This window comes from Pinus tabuliformis, chromosome 8 (assembly GCF_031772625.1).
Source record: "Pinus tabuliformis cultivar Carrire ecotype Pingquan chromosome 8, CPIR1, whole genome shotgun sequence".
NCBI classification, from domain to species: domain Eukaryota; kingdom Viridiplantae; phylum Streptophyta; class Pinopsida; order Pinales; family Pinaceae; genus Pinus; species Pinus tabuliformis.
Window position 1 is genome coordinate 151,641,039 of NC_142294.1, and position 27,367 is coordinate 151,668,405.

Consider the following 27,367-nt stretch of genomic DNA (forward strand, 5'->3'; position numbering starts at 1 on the left):
ACTTTACCATAGCATTACCCCAGAAGCCATAGACAGCTTGATAAAAGGCCAGAGACTCGAGAATGCTTCTCTTGAAAATCCTTTCCATGTGAGAGGACAGCCCCCGCAAACCATATAGAGAAACAGGCCAATCAATGGGAGCCATGACGATATATCCAAGGTAATAGCAGCTCCAACAACCCCCATTCCCAACTTCTCAATGAAAAGCCAACTTAAGAATATATGGATTAATAAGGTCGCTCCAGATAACCAGGCAATCACTGAGTTTTTCAACTGCGATTGTAGATATCTCTGAAGAGGAAGAGCGAATGCAAATCCAAAATGCTGAGGTATCATCCAGATTGCAAGTGTGCCAGAGAGCTCAGATATTTCAGCGGTCTGGCCCAATAGAATCAAAATGGGGGTGGCAAATATATACATGGGTAGCAGCAATAATGCAACAATGAATAGCACAATCCAAGAGCGCTGTAGGTAAACACCAAGCATATCATACTGTCGAGCTCCAAAAGCTTGACCGCACATTGTCTCCAGGGCGCTTCCCATTCCTAGCTGCCATTGACATTTCAATAGAATTTTTTTAGGCAAAGAAATATAGTTCTGAATTCAAGACAAGTCGAAATGCAGAATTAGGGATGGGAAAAAATGATAGGTACCTAGCTGCCATTGACATTTTCATAGACTCTTTTTAGGCCAAGAAATATAGTTCTGAATTCAAGAAAAGTAGAAATGCAGAGATTGGGGATGGGAAAAAAATGATGGGTCGATGGAAGAACTATATAGTTTAATACCCATTACAGTAGACCATGCCCTGATTGCAATAGCTTTCTAAAAATAAACAACCAATGTTATCAAATGATCATATATTGCAGAGCAACTAACTTTTCGAATAAAAGTTTTTCAATGTTATTAGATGATCACATATTACAGAGCAACCATACTTTTGAAGGAAAACTTTTTCATAGTAGTATTTTGGAAAATATTGTATTTAGAGGTTTTGAAACATCTGATGTTTTGATTTCCACACTTCACTTATTACTCAAAACAAAAGAAAAAATTTATTTGCAAAACAAATGGAAAAAACATTTTCACATAAACACAATTACAATTGTAACCTAAAATTCAGAATAAGCTCATTCATAGAGAAGAAAAAAAAGATTGATTCATTTTAAATCATTTGAAATTATTACATATTTTCTTCTCATTTCACATTTGATACTACAGACCTGCTTCAACATTCAATAAAACACTATTGATCTGGCTGTCCAAACAAGTAATTTGAGCTGTGTTTGAATGCAAGGAAGCCACACAAATACTTAGAAGACTCTGATCATATTGTAAATAAATATTATTTTACAGTTTGAGACTGTAAGCCAATGATTGTAAATAAATATAATTTTACAGTTTATGATTGTAAATAAATATAATTTTAAAATTTAAGACTGTAAGCCCATGTTTGTAATTTTTCTAGGACTCTGATCATATTGTAAATAATCATAATCTTGAAGTTTGAGACCATAAGTCCATGTTTCTAATTTTTCTAAAAATCTTGTAAGTCTTAGGAGCAGCGTTTTGCTCCAAAGCGACCAAAGTATGGCAATGAAATACAAGGGCTGAATAAATTTTACCAATAATACACCTTTTATTGTCATAATCTTTCGAGTTTGGGGAATTTGAGGATATTTTAAAGTTTTAAAACAATTCACAGAATCCAAAAACTGTTTTTAACAGACTTAGGATATTTTAAAGTTCTAAATCAATTCACAGAATCCAAAAACTGTTTTTATCAGACTATCTTCGAAACCACTGTTTTTTAATAAATTTTATTTTATTACAATTTTGGTAACAAAATCTCATAACATTTTTAATAAAATCTAGTTTAGAACCACTGTTTTTTAATAAATTTTATTTTATTTTGAGTTCGGCGTAATCTTGATGAGGACATCTTTACAATTTTTTTAATAAATTTTAATTTATTTTCAAACATGTTTCAGTCCTGCATAATCTTGAATCGTTTTTTGTTTTTTATTTTTATAGAAATACATTCAGCATTATCCAAAACCTGTAGAACACCCAAAATCCTAAATTTTATAACCCAGATTTTCAAAAATTTCTAAAATTTCCATTATTTTCCAAACTAATTTATGAATTCTTTTTCCAAACTAATTTCTAAATTATTTAGACTAAGCTTACATTCAAAAACCAACCATACCATACCAAAAGGAATATAGACATGAGATACTGACCATGAGGCCGAAACTGAGACCAACAATGACAGTTGTGGAGATGGTAATAGCAGCAAGCTCCAGATCGCCCAGGTGGCCTGCGAAGGATTGTGTAACGAGGTTCGTCCCGTACGTCGTGAGACGTGTAAAAATGGCAGGGCCTGCTATCCCCCATAGCTTCTTCGATTCAACCCAAATTCTCTTCTTCAAATCCCCCTCTGCTTCACTGTATTTCTGGAAGATTATAACATTGTCCCTTCCACCATCTCCCTTCTTCTCCAGAATGAGAACTCGCAGAGACTTGTCCTCCATTCTGTTTTAATCGCTCGCTTCAGCGAGGCTATCAGAGGGGAGTAAAGGAAGAAGGAACGAACTAACGAACAATCAGCTCCACACTCGAACTCCGACCGTCGCTTGGTATCAGGGCATAATAAGGCTGGACATTGGCAAGTTGAATACGTCTTGACAGTTCATAAATATGGGCAGAAAATCATTTTAAACGGTGGAGAATCCCTGTAGAATACGGCATCTAACCAATCATAAATTGTCAAACATTGATAGTCTTTCTTGGCTGGCCATTACTATATATAAAATCGGGTAACATTATTTATGTTAGCTTACTTTTCAAAGTGTACACTCGTCAGATCCAGAACCACATGTTCGGTTACTTTCCAAAGTGTACAGCCGTCACTGATCCTCAGCCGCGAACTACGGCCACAGCCATAGCAGGCCTGTCTTATTTGTGTGAATGATAAGACTTGGAGACAGTATTTTAAAGAAATCTCGGCCTAACCATGGCCGTAGCCTCAACAAGCCTGTCTTATTTTATGATCGATAGAGACACATCGAGAGTTTTGAACAGATATCTCGGCCTAACCATGGCCACAGCCTTAGCAGACCTGTCTTATTTTATGATTGACAAAGACATATCGAGAGTTTTTAACATAAATCTCTACTCTTGGTGATATTCTTGATCATCGCACTCAGTGGGAGTGATTCAGGCACACCAATCCGAGTGCAGATGCATGTGATGGCTGCTATCAGGCCCGAAATACGAGATATAATAGATTCTTTGTACTATTCGTAGAGCTTAGAAATTTGACAACTTCGAATTGACAAAACAATGGCAAACACTGACGCGTTTTGTAACGAAATTTTCTGTTCAGTTGTTGCTTTTGGCAGGGAATCTTTCTGTTCAATTTTGTGAAAAATTTAGAAGGCAGTTGTCTATCATGAGACTTTTTGGAAGCTTTTCTGGTGGTTTCTCCGGTCAAAATCCGGCAGCAATTTATTGGAATCGCAAGTTTGATAGCTAGTTTTTACACAATCAAAGCCTCCCAAGGGTTTTTCAGGGTGCTGAATCCAAATATGCAGTTAAAAAACCATTTTAACTGCAATAAATCAAGATTTAACCTCAATTTCTTCCGCCGGATTCCGTCACCGGAATCTCCAAAAAGTCGCATTATAGACAACTCCATTTAAAAGTATCTGGTAGAATCATATATTTGAGTAGTAAGTATCTAGCAGAATCTCTTTTTTTGGGTTTTTCTTCCTTGATTTTGCTTCGCCAGATCTATATGAGACCTATATTATCTCGTGTGAATGTATATATATGCTTTGTTTATATTTCTTATATAAATACAATCATGTTTTTTCTTCCTGAAAAAAAGTATCTAGCAGAATCAGAGATATGAATTGTGAAATCTATGTAACTTAGGCAAGTGTTTTAAAAGTTTCGTAAAGTGTTGAATTTATTAAGTTGTTAAAGTGTTGACTTTATTTTTCTATTAAAGTATTATATTTTTAATACAATGTATTATATTTTAGAAAAGTTAAAAATATATAGTGTAATTTAATTGATTAATTTTCTTTGTTTTATTTAGAATTGGGTAGTCTATTTTGTTTTATAAGCTTGTAAATTTTATATTTTAAAAATGTGTTTAAAAATGTATAAAAAGATTCAATATTCTGGAAAAAAAAGTTTAGTCATTTAAATTATGCAATGCAGATTAAAAAAATTTAAATTTTTTATTTTAAAAATCTTTGATGTATTTTTTATAAAGGTTATTGCAATATATTTAGTGTAGATTAAAAAGACTCAAACTTATCATTTTAAAAATCTTTGCAATGTTTAGGCACAACATTTTTGTTTTTTTGACCTGAATTTTGTTATAAAATTTTAGAGATTGTGAGTTTTCCTAATTTAAAATGGTTTTTGAATACATTAATAAATATATTGTCTTAATTTTTTTTTGAAACATTTGGACTGTGTAAATTAAAAAACTCACTCTTATCATTTGGAAAAAAATCCCTATCCATTTAAACTATGTTTCACAGTTAAAAAAAAAATCAAATGTATATTTTTTTGTTCTTTTGATTATGATAAATTTTTTAAAGAGATTGTAAATTTTCTCATACACCACTTAGTTTATGATTTGTTTGAACATGGGATGATATGCTTTAATTAATTAACATTTCACTAAATTTTATGTTTATGATACATTTTTATACCCCAATTATAGACCATGTTTAATGGTTAAATATATTAAATAGTCCAGATTTCATCCTTTTTCAATTGAAATTGAACCACGAGTAAAATTGTGATTTTTTTTTAATTTGATTGAATGTCGAAAACGTTGCTATTGGTTGATCTGTTCTGTGCATGCTGACCAACTGGGTTCCATTAAAGCGTCAACAAGCCTGTGTGGCATATAAGGAATCCAGAATCCTAATATGAATTATAGTGTGCAACATTAAAGTTGTGGCGTCCTTTTACCTTTTCTGGACTTTCAGCTTTTCTGGACTCTGACAACTTTAAGATTGCAATGATGATAGATTTGCGGGGATCATATGTTTTGGTTATTTTGTTGGGATTCCTCCGGAACTTTTGTAAATATGTGGGTGGGAAAGAGTCAAATTTTGTAAATATGTTGGTGGGATGGGAGTCAAAGTGAATGCTCCTAATTGGGATGAATTCCTCTCAAGCTTTTTGGTAAAAATACGGTCAGGAAGGGAATCTGATTTATTTGTATTTATTATTGTATATTAGGGTATAATAAGATATTTTTGCCTGTTTTACAGTTAATAAGATAGATGTTAAGCGTAAATATTTAACGTGTAACATTTAATTAATTTAATCTAATGTTAATGTCGACTTTAATTAGAAATAGATATAATTATTATGTATAAACAAAATTTAAATTTAGTATTAGTTTTGAGGAAATTTTGTTTCACCTAACAGTGTAAAGTGGAATTCTGATTGTGAGAAAGGGTGAAATAATTAAAGTAAAATAGTTAATTTAATGTTAGTAGACACTAGATTTTCAATATAATATTTTTATTTTAAAATATAATATAATATTTTTTAATAAAATAACTTATTTTTATTTGGCGACGTGCTCTCGAGACCAGGATGCTAGAGATGTGTAACGTTAATGTAAACATAAAAATAAAATCTGGTAGACATCTGTAACTTAATGTAACTTAATGTAATGTAAACATTTTAACTTGGTGAAAATATAATAAAAATATTAAAATAAAATTAACCCTATAAAAATTAATAAAAATTAAGCATGGTATTCACGTAGAATATAACCTATTTAAAGGGGAAATTAAACTAACCTATATCCATCTTAGTTTGATGTTATATTTAGATACATAATTAGCCATAGAAAATGATGGCATTGAATCCATGTAGCTTGTCATGGATATGTTCGCACTTGGCATTTGTATGGATATGTGACCATTTGTCTTTTTGTATGTTTTGTTTTTATAGTTGAATGGATGAATACAAATGATGGTATTGAATCCATTTAGCTTGTAAAGGTAAAACATGTTTATGGATATGTTCACATTTGGCATTTGTATGGATCTGTGGCAATTTTTCTTTTTGTATGTTTTGTTCTTATAGTTGAATGGATGAATACAAATGATGGCATTGAATTCATGTAGCTTGTAAAGGTAAAACATGTTTATGGATATGTTCGCATTTGGCATTTGTATGGATCTGTGGCAATTTGTCTTTTTGTATGTTTTTCTTTTATCGTTGAATGGATGAATACATAATTGTGCCAGAGAGGGGCTTTCCAGTATGGAAGAGATATTGTAAGGTTATGTTATATTAGGTAAACTTTTTGACTCTGTCAAATTAGATAACAATAAAAATATAATATAATTAAAAAAATAAATAAAATGTTGTAATGTTTTGTCCTGTGATGTTTAACATTTTTACATGGTCAAATTAAATAATAATAAAAATTATTATTATTATTATTTTGACAATCCATGGTTTTCGCTATTTCTTCTTAACCCGTGGTTTTCCCACAATATTCTTAACCCATGGTTTTTCCCATGGTATTATTCTCTAATGTAGCCTATTTAAATGGGTGCATAGTGTTTTAAAAAAATTACAATTCTCCAATTTTACCCATTGTGATTAATATTAGTTTCTTCATTTTTACCTATTTACCCCACTGGTTTTAGTTGGTTGCACAACAAAAGAGAGATGGCTAACCACTAATTTTGGATTCCTAAGAAGGTAACCACTGAAGTGGAAGAGTTTCTTTGTTGTCTTGCTTTAACCATTTTTCAATTTATAAGTTCTTTCATAGTGATGTTGCAGGAAATTGCAAGGGTTTTAACTATTGCAATACATAACAAGGTATTTCAGCTAAATATGGGTTGTTTTCAATTTCTTTGGCTACTTATTGACATCTTCAACACTTTTAAAAGGAGGGTTAATGAATCAAACTAGTAGGTTATCCCTTTCCTCACAAAATAATATGATTTATTTCACATAAAATTTGAATTTATTTATCAAATAAGTGTTAATTAAATTTTGTATTTGAAAATAACATAAAGAAATCAATAGACTAAATAGTAAGCAAACCTCATTATTAAGTAGAATATTTAAAAATTAACAAAGAAGAAATCCCAACTAACAAAACATGTTTCATTTATCAAGTAAATAAAACATTTTTAATTGCTAAAATTACATTTAATAATAATAATTATTATAGTTAATAATTAAACCAGCTTAAATCCATCTTAACTTTGGATCTACCAAGTAATTATAGTTAATAATTGGGCTGAGAGACACTCTACAGTTGAGTATGGGGTAGATGTCAAGCGTAAATGTTTAACATTTAACACTTAACAAATTTAATCTAATGTCAATATTGGTCCAATATTGTCGTAGATATGTAGGCATAAATGTTTAACATTTAGCATTTGTATGTTAGCTCAATTAAAAATATATATATTAAAAGTAATAAACAAAAGGTTAAGTAATAGAAAGCTCAATGTGTGTAAACATTTAAATGTATTATGTTGGCTCAATTAATAATAACAAGTTAAAGTTAAAAGTCAATTTGTTATATTTTGATTTTGATATTAACTTGTGAATAGACTTTGTTACAGTACTATAGGCCAATACCATGACTTATCAATACCATATGCCCAAAAACCACAACTTATTTCAGAATCAAAATATTTAATTACAATATGACAAGATTCTTAACCATAGATATTCACCCCCACTTTACAGTGGATATTTTTAACATGTAAATAGGCTTTGTTACAATACCATGAGCCAATGTCATGGATTATCAATACCACATACTCAAAAAACATAACTTATTTCACAATCAAAATATTTTATTGTAATTTAATTTTATAACATTATTTAAATTAAATTTAAAAGGAAAAAGACTATAATTACTTTTGAGATATATCTAAACCCTCCATGACTAGTAAAAGGTTCTCATAGAAATTAAATCAAAGTTTTAAGAAAAATAAAAATGAGAATATTTTTATATATAAAGATGTGAAATTTACATAATATAAATAATATTATTAAGAATCAACATAGGTTCATTTTAACTAAGGATCCAAGCGATAAGAGCAAGCATATTGACCAACAATTATAGAGGAAATATCCTACATGAACGTTTTAAGTTTTTCATTATTGTATTTTCTTTGACGTGATTGATCCAAAAGGAAAGATATTGCTTGAAAGTTTTATGTTTTTCATTATTGTATTTTCTTTGACATGATTGATCCAAAATATAGGTTTAATATTTTACAGCCAATTGAGTTTTTTTAATTGAGATACTTTCTTAAACACAATATGATGGGATCAAATTAAGAGAGAGGGGGCAGAGGGAGGGAGGGAGATAGTCATAAAGCTAGAGGGCGAAGAAACAAAGAGAGAGTGATGGGGGGAGGGAGGGAGATAGTCACAAAGCTAGAGGGAGAAGAAACAAAGAGAGAGGAAGGAAGAGAGAGAGAGGAGCGGCAAGAGGGAAGGAGAGAGGGCGAGAGACATGGAGTTGGAGGGGGAGAGAGGGAGGAAAGAACAAATATAGAGAGATAGAGGTGGAGAGAGAGAGGGAGTTACAAGGGAGAAATGGGGAGAGAGTGAGGGAAAGAGGAGAGGAGAGAAGAAAGAGAAGAGGAGATGAGAGAGATAGGAAGAGAAGGGGAGGAGAGAGAGAGAGGGAGACATAGAGATGGATGGGAGAGAGAGAATGAGAGGGAGGGATATATATATATATATATATATATATATATATATATATATAGAGAGAGAGAGAGAGAGAGAGAGAGAGAGAGTGTGTATGTTTGGGGGTGATATAGAGAGGGAATAAGAAAGAGACACATAGATTCAAATATAGATATTTTATAGTATTATATAACCAACATAGATCCATCTTAACCCTGGATCTATCAATTGGATCTATCAATTGCGAGAGATCAAATATCTCGAGGTGCAAACGTCTTTTTTTAGTGCAAAACTTGAGGAAAGGTTTGCACCTCGAGAGATTTGATCCCTCTCAGAGCTTGATAGATCTGGGGTAGAGATGGATCTAGGCTGGTTATTCTCCAATGGGATGGGAAGGGAACAATGGGATGGGAAGGGAATCCAATGAATTTTAGTATTGCATATCAAAATTAGTTAAAACATGGTATTGAATAATAACTCTAATAATATATTTTCGTAAAACTATGATTGGAAAAGACCATAAATAATTATAGGAATGTTTTTTAAAGTTTTGCTAAAATTATAATTAAAACAATTGAATAATAAATAATAGACTATAATAAAATATTTAATTTTTTTATATATCATAAAAATATTTCATATTATATATTTTAAAATATATATTATTTAATTTAAAATATGTTTAGATTAAATTATATATATGTATGTATCATTATATAACTTAAATTATTGTAAGAATCAAAACAAAATCTATTATAAAATAGTTAACATTGCCGTTCATTATTAGAAAAGTGTAAAAAAAATATAATAGATAAATTTTATTTCGAAAAATTATATTAGATCAAATTGTAATAAGTGTGTTGAGGGGAAGTCATCTAGGGTTCATAAGTATGCTAATAAAATCCCCACAGATATCGACATTTTCAACACTTGTAAGCAGAAGAGGTCTCACCCGAGGTATGTTGAAGGGTTTGTAGAACCTTTGAAAATTAAGCAAGGAGATAGGGGAATGGAAACAATTGTTTTTCAAGGTAACCCAACCCAAACTAGCGTAGTTGTTGTTGTATGTCACAAATGAACTCTTTAGTGAGAAAGACATTCAAAAACCCCTACTACACACATTATTTACTATTCCTAACATTTACAATTGACATTGTTTGCACAATACAAGGTTTAGACAACAAAAAGAATGTCTGATAAACCTTCATCTCTTATGCACAAAACCAACTCCAACATAAAATAACAAAAATAGCAATGTTTATTCATTTATATGGTGACACAATTATTTGCAACGAGTAAGCATTTACACAAACACTTGCATGAAATCTTGGGCAGACCCCATAATTCACTCACACCTTTCAGTATTGACATAAAGCATGTAACCAACAGAACTATAAATTGAGACAAAACCTTTGAATAACTCATATTTGTATTAAGTATCAAAAGGGTAAACATACAATAACTCCATATGTCTAACTGCAAGGACTCAAAATGACATCATTCATATAATGCAACTAGTCAATGTCATTACAATGCAAAGAGTAGCAGATAACAATAGATGGAGCAACTACTGGAGCCTCGAAATTATCATTCATAGAACCAGAGAATAAAACAAGTATAGTATTAAATAACACTAGCAATGTAAAACAACCTCAAACAGAACTGAGCAGAATATGAGTAGAACAAAACATTAACTAGCTAAACCCTTGATCATCAACAACAATCCCTTATATGGTGTTGATCTTCCATGTTCAACTGTAAGGAATCTCTAGCCAACTCACATGGGTGAGTTGTCCTCGTATGTGAAAAGTCTCAACTGTCCGTCGAACCATACTTAGTTGAATCACCACCTTAACCCATACCTAACCAACATACACGACTAGTGGACACCTTGTCAGATGAAGAATATTGTAGTCATTGCGCAGTCATCTTCGGCCTTTGTTAAACCTATTCGCGGTTTTTTGAGCATTTGTACAATGTTGACCACCTTTTACACAATATCCCCATAAGTTTAGGCAAAATAAGAAAAATTTCCAAAAAAAAACTTCCCCCTTATCTTCTTAACCCCATCAAAGTGTTAATTTTTAAAATAATGTAAAAATATTTTTATGAATTAAATTTACTTTTAATTTTTTTACAATTATTATTATTATTTTTTAAATTGTAAATAATTTTTTTTTTGAAATAAAATTTTATGTACAAAGTTTAAGTTGACTAAATAAAATTGTATGATTCCAAAAAATATCACCAATAAACAATTCCTTTTCTTATAAAGTTATTTTTTCATTGATTTTGTAGAAGATTACATTGACCAATGGTAGTGCATCTAGCTTTTTTTCTTCATAAAATTTATATTCAAACTATCACAAAAAGAGATTACATAACAAAGCCATCATTGTGGTTGGATGTGAATTCTTAGATGCATATATTTACCTATGTTAGAAAGGAAACAAAAACATAAAAGCCACGGAATTAGAAAGACATGTAGAAAATTAATTATATTTTGAGGGATCCACCTTTAGTGGGGTGTCTTTAGCTTCACCTGACATTTCAACTGATTATGAATCCAATCTTGGTGCATGTTTGATTTTAATTTTGTCCAATTGATGCCCAAGTCATGTATCTCCAAGTAAATATCATCCTACATGAGGAGTATTTCATCCTTTACATCATTGTCCTCCAGCAAGACTTTTCTTAACAATGAATTCATGTGCCAATATAAATCATGTTCAAAGGTATTGATTTATTTGATTTTGAGTATGGCAGTGGAACAACTTTAGCCATAATCCCCAAGTCCAATAAACATTGTCACTCTTGTATCAAATTATCCACAACTTCTGTAAGTTCTTATTGCATTTCTTGTGGTATCTACTCCCTAAATCAACATGTTGAAGTCTTGGCCTCAAACCAAGCTTGTGAACCGCCCAAACTGCATCAAATGCCACTCCTCCTATGGTAATGTTCCCTTTGCCTAGCCATTATAGACACTAGCAAAGTCGAGGATGACTAAAAGAGTAACTAGTTGAGGAGAATCCTATAGACCCAAACTAGAAGGAAAAGAGATGTAAATGATGGGGTTGTTTTCGAGCCCCCTCCAAAGACCCAAGTATGAAACTAGGAAATAATTGCAAAAATAGGAAAATCTATTTTTGATTGTGTTGAAGTCAACTAACAAGCAGAAGGAGGAGGGATGTTAAATAATTTAAAGTTTAAAAATTATCTTAGGTAGTAATAATAAAGAAAATGATTCAAAGTTAAAGAAATATATCATGTAGTAATAATGAAAGGAAAGAGAAAAAAAATATAATTCATTATACATATTATTTCCCATGAGGCATAGATTAGATGGTGACAGGGTTTTCTGTTAAGGCAATACGTGGTGTAAAGGTCACTAGTTCGAAAATTCGTGGGCGAAAACCAACCATGTTAAGGGCTGGTGTGGTCTAGGTTGGGTGCAATCCCTGGGTGATTTTGATGGATTAGATGCCCTTAGGTCATGGATACTTAAGCCACAGGTTAGTTGTGTCAATCATCTCAGGACTCACATAAACTAGCAAAAAAATATTATTATTAAAAATAATATAGATTTATTTAGCTTTAATTTGTTTAAACATCAGAATATTTATATTACAATATTTTTAATATTTTTAGAGTTACTATTATCTAGATTTAGCACATCAGTATTTACATATAGCACCATGCTCTTGCTTTTATACAACTTCTCACACCAAATGCTCTCCTCACCATATTTTTCTTGTGTACATTGATTGCATCTCACCTGGTAGACCTATATTCCTCCTTAGGAAATATTCAAGTATGCAACCATAAAACTATTATTATCATATGCCTTAAAAAAAACCATGCCTTGACTTACATGCAACAAAGCCAACTAACATTTTGGCTCAGCCAAGTGAGCCCTCTGTTCAACTTAGTCACATTACAAAGAAGAATCCCTAATCTTTTTAAAGACTTTGTCACATATAATCCATGGCCACTAATCCCAAGGGGCACCAAAACCATGTGCCATGTGCTCAAATTAGCCATCTGTGGACCTAATAACTTTCTATTTCACTAAGTCAATTTTACCCTAACACTTACTGGGGATGCTTCTTTGAGTTCCTTTATCTTAGTTTAGATCTGTGATATCTTGGGATGTCTTACCATAACACTTGCTAAGGATGCACATTTAAGTTCCTTTATCTTAGTTTATATTTGTGATATCTTGGGATGTCTTAGTGTTCCGGTAGGATTCTTAGTTACTATTTTTCAAATATTCTTTGACCCTGGAAGTTAACCCTTTGGTTCACTTTAAAAATGTTAAACAATCGTTTCAGATATTTTCTTACTCGATGTTAAATATAGAGCATAAGCCCTAGGTTGGGTCCCTAGTTTTTTGGGACACTTCATTAGGGTTCACGATGACCAAACCAATTGGGTTCTATTTATGGCTTTAAATGAGTCAAATATTCCCTAACCTTTCCTAGCTTGAAGGTTCTAAGTAAAGCTTGAATTCCTTAGCCCTCTATGGTTTTTCTTCTAACTCACATAACAAAGAGCTTGTGCTCGAGGAAAAAATCTAGACATAGTCTCAAACACTTTTCAATATGAGGTCAAATTGCATGGTTTGACATTTCTACACACTGATCTCTCTAATGGTTAGTTTAACATTGCCTTACACCTTGACGATGTTTCCCTGCCTATTTATAATAATAAATTCTCTTTTGTAAATTTTTTAAACTCTTATATTTTTGAAACTCTATCATATAATATGCATTTAGATAGACATTAAATCTTTATTTAGTGATCCAAATTGGATCCATGAAAATTAGCAAAGTGCCATGACCGTATCAAATCATGACAGACTTCGAATTTATGAACAAAGAGCTATCAGGAAGACCTCTGGATAGTGGCAGTTTACAGCCAGCAAGGAATGACGAGGACCTCAGTCAAAGCGAGCTGACCGAGGCCCATGGAGACCGTGCAGAGGCAAATTGGCAGTTAGGAAGCCCGGATCGAGAAACGGAGGCCATTTCTCCAAGAAGGAAAAGCCCCGAAGCACTCAGTCACATGGGAAGTCGGGAAACCGTAGGGAAGGTGCTAAGGCGAAAGGCAGGTCCCACGCTCCAAAACCGGTGGAATATCAGAGGCATCCTTGGGCGGTAAGCGGATTTGGTAGAAAACAAGCGATTCCATACATTGCACGACACGTGTCCGGCGGATGAGAGAGAAAACCACCTCTCATCGCGAGCTAACGGTCGAGCAAGTCAACCACACGAAATGAGCGAACACCGTAGGATCTAGGGGCTCCAGATCTAACGGCAGAGATTGCGCCTGATGGAGAAACCAGATTTGACAGGGAAATTAAGCTGCGGCATATAAAAGTCTAAAGTCTGATTTGACCGCTGAGTTGGCAGATGAGTCATTCCACAGTGTAACCGAAATACCGAACCGTTGAGGAAGAGTTGGCGCAGTTCATGAGAGGACAAGTGGCCACCTCCCTGTGAGATGTTGGTGATGATGTAGAGGCAGGGAACTCCAAGCGAACAATAGCAGGTGATTTGAAGGGGCGGAAGAGGAAGCGAACAGTTAGGGACGTCTTGGCTTAAGCCATGAACGGACAGAGAAAAACGACAAAGAGAGGGGAAAGAAGGCGAGCACTGTAAGAAAGAAAGAGACAATGAGACTAAGAGACAGAAGAGACAGAAGCAAGAAGCAGAGAACAGAGAGCCGAGCTGACCTAAGGCAACGTCGAGCAAACAGAGCCAGGCTTGAGAGGTTCAAGAAATGCCTGAGAGGATATCTGTCGAGAACTGAGTACCAAATTGGACTCACCCCATTCAAGACCAGTTGAGGTCGAGACTTGGTAAGGAAAGAGTCTGTGCACTCTAGTCGCTTGGGGAATCCAAGAACCACCCTACTAAGCATTCTCTGTTTCAGGAGACTCAAGTAGAGCTCCTCATTGTAAATCTCTGCTTTAAAGACATAATAAAAGAAGACCACCACTGAAAGATGGATCGGAGACATAGCCCTGGAGAATAGGGTGAACTCCTTATTAATTTGTTGTGTTATTGCATTTGCTTACTGTGTTTCTCTTACTGTTTTCCATTTTCCAGTGTCTGTGTATTTTTCAATCTAATCGATCCATTGCCTAAGATAACATAGACACACACCAGCACATGAGTCTATAATACCTTCATTCATTAATTATTTAACTGAGAGCACTCACGGGTGATTTTTAGATCAAGTGGTATCAAAGCTTTAGGCTGTTAAGGTTAGACAAGCTTGTGTTGGTTTAGCTGTTGAATGCTAACTAGATCAAAGCTCAAATTAGGAGAAGGAGAGTTGGTCGAAACTCATCCTGAAATTGGGAGAGTCTATCCTTGGAAGACAATGTCAGAGGAAGGTTCTATGAGGCCAGACCCTCAATTCATAGATAGTTTCCTAGCCATAAAGTCCATGGTAGAAGAAATGTATAGGAACTTTAGAAAACATAAGGATGAAGATTCATCAGGCACTAAACAAGACAAAGGAGAAGATGAGTCTCACTTCCACGACCACTCAAAAGGAAAAGGGAAAGAGGAAAGCTTTCTCACACCTCTTAATAGCCCTGAACACAAAAAAAGGCATCTTTGATTAAAATAGATGTTAAATTTGATTTACCTATATATGATGGAGAGTTGAATGCATAAAAGCTGGACAATTTTATTAGACAAATTGATGTTTATTGCATAGTGCAGAATATCGATTCAGACAAGAGAAAGATTCAATTGGTAAGACTATCTCTGTCTGGAGTGAATTTGTTTCTGCAAAAAAAAACAGTTCTATCCATTGGCCTACATGCAACAAGCCATGATGAGTTGGCAAACTCTTCGACAGTTGAAAGGGCAAAGTGTGCAAGGGCACACTCAAGAATTTAGAAAGAGAGCATTGATTGTAGGAATCTCATTAGACTCACCTGAGACTCTGTTGAAGTACATTGGTGGTCTAGACAGCTACATGAGGCACACTATCCTCATGTTTAATCCCACTAGTATAGATGAGGTATCTGTACAAGCTACTCATCTAGAAGCTAGAGAAAAGAATGGAAGCCCAGAAGTTGGGGGATCATCCCAACCCACTGCAAACAAGAATAAGGAGAAAATAAAGCAGAAATGGAAAGCAAGGAAGGCTAACACTATACAGAAAAACAAGGTTTCATGCACTCACTGTAAAAAGGATGGGCATGATGATGAGAATTGTTGGATTCTGCATCCAGAGCTGAGACCTAAGATGTTTGAGGGCAAGAAGAAGAAGATTGTTGTAGCTATTTAGAAAGATTTTGGGTCAGACTCAGGAGATGAAACAACCATTTCAGCCACAGGTATAAAAGGTAAGAATTCTGAAGCATCTACTAGTAATTCTGCACAATCTACTATTGATGAAGAAAATGAGAGAAAAAGACATGAGCTTTTCCATATTCAAGTTATTTCCAAACATCAAAAGACTGATACTTTGTTTAATAGTGGTTCACAAGTAAATTTAATTTCTGAAGCAATTGTAAAGCAGTTGGGATTAGTAACTACACCTCACAAGTACCCATTAGGATGGTTGAATGATAAAGCACAACTACAGGTGACTAGACAGTGCAAACTCAAGTTTTCTTTTGGGTCAGCGTTTGTAGATGAGATTGAGTTAGACATAATTCCTTTGGATATATGTGGAATTGTTTTAGGAAGTCCTTACTTGTATGACATAAAAGCTATTTTCTATAGAGCTGAGAACAAGTATCTACTTGTTAAAGATGGAATCGAATACTTTGTAAGAGCTCATAAGCTTAAGAATAATTATACTCTCATAAACTCAGAGCAGATGAAACGAATGATCAATTCATGTAAAAATTCTTACTGATGGTTGTAAAGGAAAAGAAACTTGATAAAACCAATGTATTTGAGGGCTGTAATGCTAAACAACAAGCTGATTTAGAAAAGGTTGTTTCAGAGTATGATATCTTGTTTCAAGAACCAAAAGGTCTGCCACCTAAAAAGGAAATATTGCATGATATTATTTTGCAGTAAGATGCTCCATTGCCTAACATTGGAATGTACAGGTTGTTCGCTTTAGAGAATGCAGAAATCAAGAAGCAGGTGCAGGAGTTGCTCGAGAAGGGGTTCATCAAACCTAGCACATCACCATGTGGGTCTCCAATCATTTTGTTGAGAAGGAAAGATGGCTCGTGGAGAATGTGCATTGATTACCGAGCACTGAATAAGATAATAATAAAAAATCGTTATCCCCTTGCTCGCATAGATGATCTGTTAGATCAATTGAAAGAAGCTATTTATTTTTCCAAGTTAGACTTGCACAGTGGATACCATCAGGTCAAAGTTGCAGAACAAGATGCATGGAAGACTGCTTTCAAAACAAAGCAGGGATTGTATGAGTGGCTAGTTATGCCTTTTGACTTAACTAATGCTCCTGCTACTTTCATGAGATTAATGAATGATGTACTTAGACCTTTTCTTGATGATTTTGTTATTGTGTATCTAGATGACATTCTGATATTTAGCAAAACATGGGAAGAACACTTAAAGCAAGTTAAGCAAAAACTAGAAGTTTTGAAAAGATAAAAACTTCACGTTAAACTCTCAAAATGTGAATTTGGAAAAACATCTTTGAATTATTTGGGTCATATAGTAGGGGGTGGTGAATTGAAGATAAATCCCTCTAAGGTGGCAGTCATTGTAAACTGGCCTAAACCCAAATCTGTTATAGAAGTCAGAAGCTTCTTAGGAGTAGCACAATATTGGAGAAAGTTCATTTCTAACTTTTCCTTAATTGCGGCTCCCTTACATGCTTTAACAAGATTGAACAAGGTGTTTCAGTGGGGAGGCAAACAGCAGAAAGCCTTCGACACCTTGAAAGAAAATATTAGTACAACACCTGTACTAGCACTGCCTGATCTTCAAAAACCATTTGAGATCCAAATAGATGCCAGTGACTATGCCATGGGAGCATTGTTGACACAGCACGGTAAACCCATATGTTATCATTCCGAGACATTTAATTCTACAGTGGTTAACTATCCTACATATGATAAAGAATTGTATGCATTAGTACAGAGTGTGAAAAAGTAGAAACATTACTTAATGGGCAAAGAGACAGTAATACATATTGATCATCAACCACTTCGATATCTACACTCCCAAACTAAGTTGCAGCAATCAAAACACTATATATGGATGGGTTTTCTTTCATTTAGTCATCAGATATAAAAAGGGCATACATAATAAGGTTGCAGATATGTTATCTAGACCCATTATAAATGCATCAACTATACTTAAGCATAATTCTGTGTTACATGAGAGCTACATTGAACAATATGCTCAAGATATAGACTTTAAAGATGTATATGCAACTTTAAGTCAAGGAAAACAAGTAAAAGAATTGGATTATCATGTAAAGGACCGACTCTTATACCATTGGGGGAAGTTATGCATTCCACAAATTGAAAGAGTAAAGATAATTCGAGAAGCACACACTTCTCTAATATCCGGTCACTTTGGGGTAAGTAAAATAGTTGCACAGCTGCAAAGATTTTGTTATTGGCCAAAAATGAATGAGACAGTTTCTAGATATGTAAGAGGGTGTACTATGTGTGCTAAAAGCAAGCCCAACAATAGAAAACTAGGCTTGTACACTCCATTACTTTTTCCTTCTCACCCTTGGGAAAGTGTTTCCATGGATTTTGTTGGAGGACTGCCTAAATCTAGGAAAGGTCATGATTATCTATATGATGTTGTGGATAGGTTCAACAAAATGTGTATTTTGATACCTTGTAATAAACAGATTACAACTGAGCAAACTGCAAAACTGTTCTTTGAACATGTATGGGTTCATTTTGGATTACCCACTTCCATTGTATCTGATCGACACACCCGATTTGTGGGGAGGTTTTGCTCAAGTCTGTGGGAACTGATGGACACCAAACTGAAGAAAAGCACAGCTTTTCATCCACAAACTGATGCCCAGACATAAGTAGTTAACAAGACAGTGATCCAATTACTCAGGGGATATTGTAGCAAACATCCTAAGATTTGGGATGAACATTTATGTTATGTACAACATGCTTACAACAGAGCAAAACATTCCTCTACACAGAGATCTCCTTTTGAGACCTATTTTGGTTTCACCCCAAGGTATCCTTTGGATTTGTCTTTGGTAAAGACACCACAGTTGAGGGACACAGTGATGTGGACAGGACAAATAGGTTCATTGAACAAATCCAAGAGATCCACCAGGCAGTACAGGAACAACTGGAAAAGAGCCAAGCCAAATACAAGGCAAGGCATGACAAGCATCGGATGGAGCATAATTTCCAAGTTGGTGACTAAGTTTGGTTGTATATCAGCAAGGACAAGATGCAAGGTGAAGGTAAAAAGCTAAAGCCTATCAGGTATGGACCTTTCCAGATACTTGAGAAGATTGGTGAGAATGCTTTTTGCCTTGATCTACCAGCTTACATGCACATCTACTTAGTCGTGAATGCAGATTGGTTGAGATTGTTTGAACCTTCACTAATTGAGGATCCCGAAGAGTAGAGTCAATTGCCTTCTATTGATGACCTGCTACCTGAATATCTTAATGAATTGCAAGAAGACACAGTTCTGGACAGGAAGGTGAGGACGACGCGTAGAGGAGATGTTGAGTACCTCAGAGTTGGACTCAAGGGTTCAAAGTCGAGCAGTGCAAAGTGGATAGAGATTAGACAAGTGAGACAATTGTAACCTCACTTAGTCGATGCTTGAAAACCAACTTTTGGTGGTCCAAAAGCTTTTTCAGTGGGAAGGCTGTGATCCGAATTGGATCCATGAAAATTAGCAAAGTGCCATGATTGTATCAAATCAAGACAGACTTCGAATTTATGAACAAAGAGCTATCAGGAAGACCTCTGGACAGTGGCAGTTTGCAGCCAGCAAGGAACGACGAGGACCTCAGTCAAAGCGCGCTGACCGAGGCCCATGGAGACCACGCAGGAGGAAAATTGGCAATTGGGAAGCTCAGATCAAGAAACGAAGGCCATTTCTGATGGCGCATCACTGGGCAAAACCCCTCGAGAAGGAAAAGCCTCGAAGCGCTCGATCGCATGGGAAGCCGAGAAACTGTAGGGAAGGCGCTAAGGTGAAAGGCGGGTCCCGCGCTCCAAAACCGGCGAAATATCGGAGGCATCCTTGGGCGGTAAGTGGATTTGGCAGAAAACGAGCGATTCCATACATTGCATGGCGTGTGTGCAGTGGATGAGAGAGAAAACCACCTCTCATCACGGGGTAATGGTCAAGTAAGTCAACAACGTGAAATGAGCAAACACCGTAAGATCTGGGGGCTCCAGATCTGATGGCGGAGATTGTGCCCGATGGAGAAACCAGATTTGACAGGGGAATTAAGCTGTGACATATAAAAGTCTGAAGTCTGATTTGACCACTGAGTTGGCAGATGAGTCATTCCACAGTGTAACCAAAATACCGAACCGTTGAGGAAGAGCTGGCGCAGTTCGTGAGAGGATAAGTGGCCACCTCCCCGTGAGACATTAGCGATGACACAGAGGCAGGGAACTCCAAGCGAACAACAGGAAAATTTTACATTTTCCAAGATATGTGTAGAAGTAGACTTTAGTAAGGGTTTAGTTGGCCGTATCAACCTGAATTATAACAACTTTCAATGGACCCCGCTATTATATTTTGAAAATACAACATTCAGATGTCGTATATGTCTTCAGAGTGGACATCCACAAAACTCGTGCGATATGCAAAGAAAGATCCAAAAATAAAAACAAAAAACTCCAAAAGTCAAAGGTTTGGCAATTTTAGGAGCAACCTTCCTTAGAGGAAGAGGAATATGGAATAATGGAGAACCCTATGGATACCCAAAAATCATAAGGAACATCCGTGGATAGAGGGGTTGATTAGAAGGAACAATAATTCAAAGCACAATAGTAGTAAAAACCTCAGCTCGAGTGCAACAAAACAAAGAATCTACCTTTGAGATGGACAACATTAAAAGACCTTATGCATCTGAAAGTTCAGACTTAGATAAAGAGGCTCTACCGAAGGTGGCACAAAATCAAAAGACAATCAATTGGCAATTGTAAATGCCACTCCCAATCAAGGAGTTTTGAGAAAAATGGAGAAAATGAAAGGAAGAAAAGACAATCAATTGTCAATTATAAATGCCACTCCCAATCAAGGAGTTTGGAGAAAAGGAGAGAAAAAGAAAGGAAGAAAAAGGTAGTTAAGTGTTCTTACACTTGACCCCAAATGTAAATTTTTTATAACTACTCTTTTTACCTCCTCTTTTTGGAGGAATGTTTTCTTTAGAGCTTTGTGGTTATAGTTTTGTAGATTTTTTGGCTATCATGATGGAATGCTGTTTTTGGAAGAATGATTTTTTGGAGCTTTATATCTATAGTTTTGTAGATATTTTTGGCTACCATGATGGAATGTTCTGGAACATTGGCAAATTTTTATTTTATTTTTTCCTTCTTCTTTTAAATTGAATAAAATTACATTTTTTTCTTAGCAAAACAATTTAAAAACACCTTTAAATAAAATTTCAATATAAACTTTATTATCAAATATATATTAATAATTATAAAATATTATTAACTTGCAGAGAATCGTCCTCCATTCTTCCTCCGCTCGTTTCAACCGGCCGGTCAGAGAGGAGGGGAAGGAAGGAACAATACGCTCCAAACTCAATAATAAGACTTGACTTCAGAGCATAAAAAGGCTTGTCAATGGAAAGTTGGCTACAGAATATCCTATGGATCCGAATCAGTATGATTCGGAGTTGAAGCGAACTGGCACACCAACCCTGGTCGCGGTCTGAGGCAGCAGCTGGTCCTGCCGACCGGTGTCAGACCGCAAGTAGAGTTCAGAATGGATTAGGACTCTGCATGCAATTGGTGCACCTCAGCCTTTGGACAAGGTGGAATAAGAAAACACTAGCGGTGATAATATACTTTATCTATCTGGTTTATCTTTTTCATTAATGTATATTTTTTTATTATTAATATATTTTTTTATATACAACATTAAACTATTTTATTTTAACAATTTTATATTTTATTACTTTATATTCAATTTTTTATTATTAATATATTTTTTTATATTATTGATAATTTATATTAAATTATTTTTTATATACAACATTAAACTATTTTATTTTAACAATTTTATATTTTATTACTTTATATTCAATTTTTTATTATAATCATTATTTTTCTATTTAGAATCTATTTTTTATTTTTATTTTAAAATAACTGATGAACAAGAGACCTACACATCTATCATATTGAGCTGTAGAATGAGTCTCTCACCTCAATTAGTTTAGTTCATGAAAATTAGTTCTTGTTTTCACAATGTTCATTTTTTTCTTCGCACTAGTCAAGACAGAAGATAATTCTGGTTAGCAAGAGGGTTAGCAAGAGCGGGGTTGATCACCTCTTTATAACACCTTAGCTTTACTTTCAATTGGGGAAAGACTAGCGTCAATCAAGAGAAAATGATAGGGAGTATTTCCTTCAATCTTGACGTTGTAGGATATAAATTGCTTTTGAATCAACTCGATCTTCTTCAGTGATTCTCTCTATATAAAATAACAAAGGTGGAAAAAATCTCAAAAATGAACTTTTTTTATCCAAACCCAAAGATTAGTTGACTAACAACTATTTTCAAGTTCATAATAGGATTTTGGATGTTTAGGGCTTTCCATTTTTTCTCAATATTAAATAAGCCTCCGAGCCTTATTGTAACATAGTTCATAAATATTGACCAAGCTAGTTTCTTTCCATTTTACATGTAAACAGTTTTAAGTACTTTAGTATTAATAAATTAAATTCTATTCTGGTTACCACTTTCAAACTCTCATTTTATATCTGTATTTTATTTTGTTCCTTCATAAATCTAGTTAAATCTAGATCAACTAAATTGAGTTAGGCTAGACTATTCATCCCCTCCAATCTCAGCACTTTATTTTTGTCCAACAAATCACATTTTAAACCATATGAAAATACATCAACCTCAGTGCCCAGGAATTTATCGAACCATCATGGGGGGCCGCTCCTACGAGGAGCTTTCGAGAGGAGCACAGAAGAGGGTAAGCATCGAGTATGAGATGCTCACGAATATGAGTCTCCTGTTTCTCGACAATCCCACTTCAGTCCTGGACTCGACTACCACTCAGAGAGTAATATTTATGTTACAGAACCTCGCTAGAGGAGGAGGCAGGACCATCGTCCTTCTTGTCCTTCTAATGCTGCAAATCTGCCATGAACATATCTGCAGAATAAGTAATCATAGCAAGACCTACGCACTTCCCTAAGAGTCGAACTCGCGACTAGATGAGATGTCCCGCATTAAAGAAACTGCCTATCTTGGTCCTGTCGAAGTATGTTGTCGTGGGGCTACAAAATCCCATGGCCATGGTCCTAGTTGAGCCAAAATGATTGGCACATGTACATCCTCTTTAACTTAAAACACAGTAATACTTCTTTTCCCGGGCACTGATACACGTACACACATGATTAAACCTAACATTCAAACATTCAATGGACCCAAAACCAACACCTAAGCAACAACTTCATCAGGATAAGAGAAATGGAGGGCACCAAAATATTTGCAAATTGTTTCCTTGCCAGAAGCTTTTTAGGCATGAACTTGCGGGTTTTAACTGTAAACGTTGAGCTTCCCCGTCTCCTTCAAACGCGGTAATACTTCTTTTCCTGGGCCCTAATGCATGTCCACAGTGCACACATCATGAAACTAAACATTGAAACAGTCAATGGACCCAAAACCAACACCCAAGCAACAACTTCATCAGTATAAGAGAAATGGAGGGCACCCAAAATCTTTACAAACTGTTTCCTTGCTAGAAGCCTGTCAGTCAAGAACTAGCGAGTTCTAACTGTAACAACTTTAGCATCCTCCATTGTTGATGGCGTTGAGCTTCCCCATCTCCTTCAATATCTCGCTGCCTCGACCTCCTGCTGTACCTAGCCTAATGTGCTCTCAACAAAAAATGAAACAACACACTGGCCTTGGTTTTACAATAAAGAGACATAACGAGGATCGAACCAAAAATGACGAAAGCGCAGAGGGTGGCCTGAACGAGCTGCTGCAGAAGACTGCATTTATTTACAGTGGGAAGAGACCAAATTGCGAAGCTCCTCTGCCCTGCGGAAATGCATGCGACAACGATCCAACAGTGACAACACATACCATCCAGTACACAACTCCACTTGTAGCTTTATCATATATAAAATAAAGTAGAGCACTCTGTAGTGTTGTCAGTGTGGTTAGTGGTAAGCGTTTTAATTTTTTTTATTATACGGACTATGGGAAAGAAAATCTTACAACAAAGATACCCACATCTAAAGATACTAATCATCATCTTAGCAAGGAGTATCTTTAGCTTTTACCTTTCTTAATTACCTTAAATTTACAACTATTACTATAAAATTTCAAAATAAATCTAGATTCTTTTAATTATGTTGAAATCAGATGAACCTACCTTTTAACGGCCTAGAAAATACATAGTTAAACCATATCACATTACATATACTTTATTTTGAAATGTAATTTCTTTTATTTAAAATATAATATTTTGTTAAAATATAGTTTTTTTAATAAGTAAAAATCAAATTAATTTCACATAGATATTTTTTCCTAGATATTTTTTCCTTGACTGATAATTGAGTTAAATTGAGACGAAGGTTTTTCTAAATAGATAGATATATATAGGTTCTCTCATCATTAATATTAAGAGAAATAATTTCCACATATTTGTGATACCCAATGACTACTTTGTGCACCTTTCAATAAGAAGGTCTGAATGGTGAATGGTCTAGAAAGCTCCACGTTATTGAAATCTGGTTTTGGGTTTTTGCTTTCTTATAGTTTCAAGACTTATTCATAGTTTTATGGACGTCTAGAAAGCTCCACGTTGTTGAAATTTGGTTGTGGGTTTTTGCTTTCTTAAAGTTTCAAGACTTATTCATAGTTTTATGGACTGTCAAACAAATTTTGATTATGTTATATTGTTATTATTGATTTTAAAAGATTTTTTTATATTTGATAATTAGTTTATTATTATTATTATTATTATATTTTTAGCTAAACAAATACTATTCATCCGGCCAATAAAAATCATCAATTTTCATCTTTTTCATCAAACCATTTTTAACCACGGAACTTGCACATTCTATACTCCAGCGTTTGAGTTGTCCAAGGAAAAATTAGCTTGCCCTACATGCTCCATTATCTCACCGAACTCCCGAGCCTCCATGAGAGGAAGCAAATAGACCAATTGGGCTTTTTTCCCTCTTCCTGGGCTTCAGTGAGATGGAATTCTGTGCTGAATACTCTGAACAGCAAATACTCCTATGAATTTCTCTCTTCTTTGCAATCTGAGCACGTCCGACCAATATTTCGCTTATGTCATTGGTACATTGTCCCTGCTTGCCTTGCCCTCAGTTTCTAATTAGTTATCTGAGAGAGTAGAAGCAAAGGGCAGACAACATTGGTGAAAGAGCGACAATAGCGACCTGGGTTTGAGGCAGCATGAATAGGTCGTAACTGCTAGCAGTTAAATCTGTGCTTGTTGAATCCCATGCCTCAGGTTTGGTGATTGTTTACACGATCTAACAACCGGTGGAATTAATTGTGATGGATAGTCAGTGATGTATATCTTAAGTGGTTGGGAGGGTTTAATTATAACTTCCCCGTTCCAGTGGCAAGACATGATTATGTTGAAAAATCTTGAAAAATATTGCCAGAACAAAGTCTACTGTTGAATACATGCACATAGGGTCTACGAAACTCTCTAATGCAAACACCATGAGGTGAGCTCATTGCTTGCAACCTGTGCATGAACACTGAGTGTTGACAGATGTTGCCCCAGGTGTGTCACTTCTTGCGAAAATCTGACATCATGTGTTGGAGAACGGTGTGGCACACTTCTGGCAAAGTATGTCAACACTTTGTGCTCATGCATAAGTTGTGAGCAGTGGGCATACCTTATGTTTATATTGGAGAGTTTGACATACTTTGGATGCATGCATTCAACAGTGGGTGGATCCTATAGATGGCAAGATGATCTTCCCAAATATTATATTCCTCTAGTATACTTTGTACTTTTAAAGACAATTGCTTAGATATATAAATAAAATATAAATCACAAATAACTTTAATATTAAAAAAAAAATCATTTACTCTCCAATTCACTTAAATCCAAAAATTAATTTAATTTTGAATACAAATCAAATAATTTAAGCAAAATATATACCAACTAATATAAAACACCCAAAAATCAGATTTCAACATATATTTACTCCCAAGTATATAAAAATAATTATAAAATATTATTTTGGACCTAGACATCAAACCTTTACATAATATCCTTTACTGCCCAATGCATATTAATAATCATAAAATATTATTTTACACCTATATCAAACCTTCATATAAGAGATAATTTTTTTTATTAAACATTTAACTAAAAAAATTCTGCCTCCCCTAACAAATTTCAAAAAAGATTACAATGCAACTTTTATTTAAATAAGCAAACACCTACGCAACAAATTCCTCCACAGAAACCCAATGATTGAACATTCGACAAAAGGAACCCAAAATTAAACAAAACAGAACAAAAATTTCCGACATTTGAATACTGACCAGCAGCCCGAAACTGAGACCAATAATGACAGTCGTCGAGATAGTAATAGCAGCAAGATCCAGATCACCCAAGTGGCCTACGAAGGCTTGTGTAACAAGGTTTGTCCCGTACGACGTGAGACCATAGTTTCTTCGACTCAACCCAAAGTCTCTTCCCCAAACCCCACTCTGCCTCACTGTCTTCCTGGAAGTTTATAATACTGTCCCTTCCTTCTTCCTTCCTCTCCAGAATTGGAACTTGCAGAGTATCGTCCTCCATTCTGCCTCCGCTTCAAGTTCTAATCGCTTGCTTCAGCCGGCCGGTCAGAGAGGAGGGAAAGGAAGGAACAATGCCCTCCAAACTCAATAATATTAAGACTTGTCAATTGCAAGTTGGCTAGGTATGCAACAAATGAATATATGGGTAAAAAAATCGAGTTACATGGAGGAGAAGCCAATAATTGCTTGCCATGAAATTGACGTGCAATTGATTTATGATGTCACATTCAAGACCATATATTTGCAGCAAAATTTAAGTACACTGGTCTCTGATCCACAGCCACAGCCCTAGCAGTCCCTTTCAATATTGAAGTGCGCTGGTCACTGATCCACAGCCACAGCCCTAGCAGTCCCTTTCAATATTGAAGTGCGATCCACAGCCACAGCCCTAGCTGTCCCTTTCAATATTGAAGTGCTCTGGTCACTGATCCACAACCTCTTGTAGGTGCATTAATATTCTATGGATCCGAATCAGTATGATTTGTGGTCGAAGCTAACTGGTAGACCAACCCTCGTCGGGCTCTGGGCAGCCGGTCTTCCACACAACCATGAAACGGTCGCTGTCAGACCACGAGTAGAGTTCAAAATAGACTAGGACTCTGCATGCTATTGGTGCACCTCTGCAATTCCTACCTAATAGTAAACGTTACCTACCTGGTTTATCGTTTGCTTGAGCGTCA

The 27,367-nt window shown here is 35.0% G+C and overlaps 1 protein-coding gene across 2 annotated transcripts in view; it reads right to left on the reverse strand.

The window, feature by feature from the left end:
• The window catches only part of LOC149234577 (protein DETOXIFICATION 27-like), a 29,716-nt gene extending 2,908 nt beyond the window's left edge, over positions 1 to 26,808 (reverse strand). Inside the window, exons 1-3 of one of the 2 annotated variants that reach the window (XM_089371871.1) lie at positions 26,430 to 26,808; positions 2,244 to 2,735; positions 8 to 549 (exon numbers count right to left, since the gene is read on the reverse strand). In XM_089371871.1, the coding sequence (XP_089227997.1) occupies positions 8 to 549; positions 2,244 to 2,534 (833 nt within the window). In that variant the 5' untranslated portion in view covers positions 2,535 to 2,735; positions 26,430 to 26,808. The remainder of the gene's footprint in view (positions 1 to 7; positions 550 to 2,243; positions 2,736 to 26,429) is intronic. The other variant, XM_089371872.1, reaches the window with a different exon arrangement.
• Between the last annotated feature and the right edge of the window lie 559 nt (positions 26,809 to 27,367).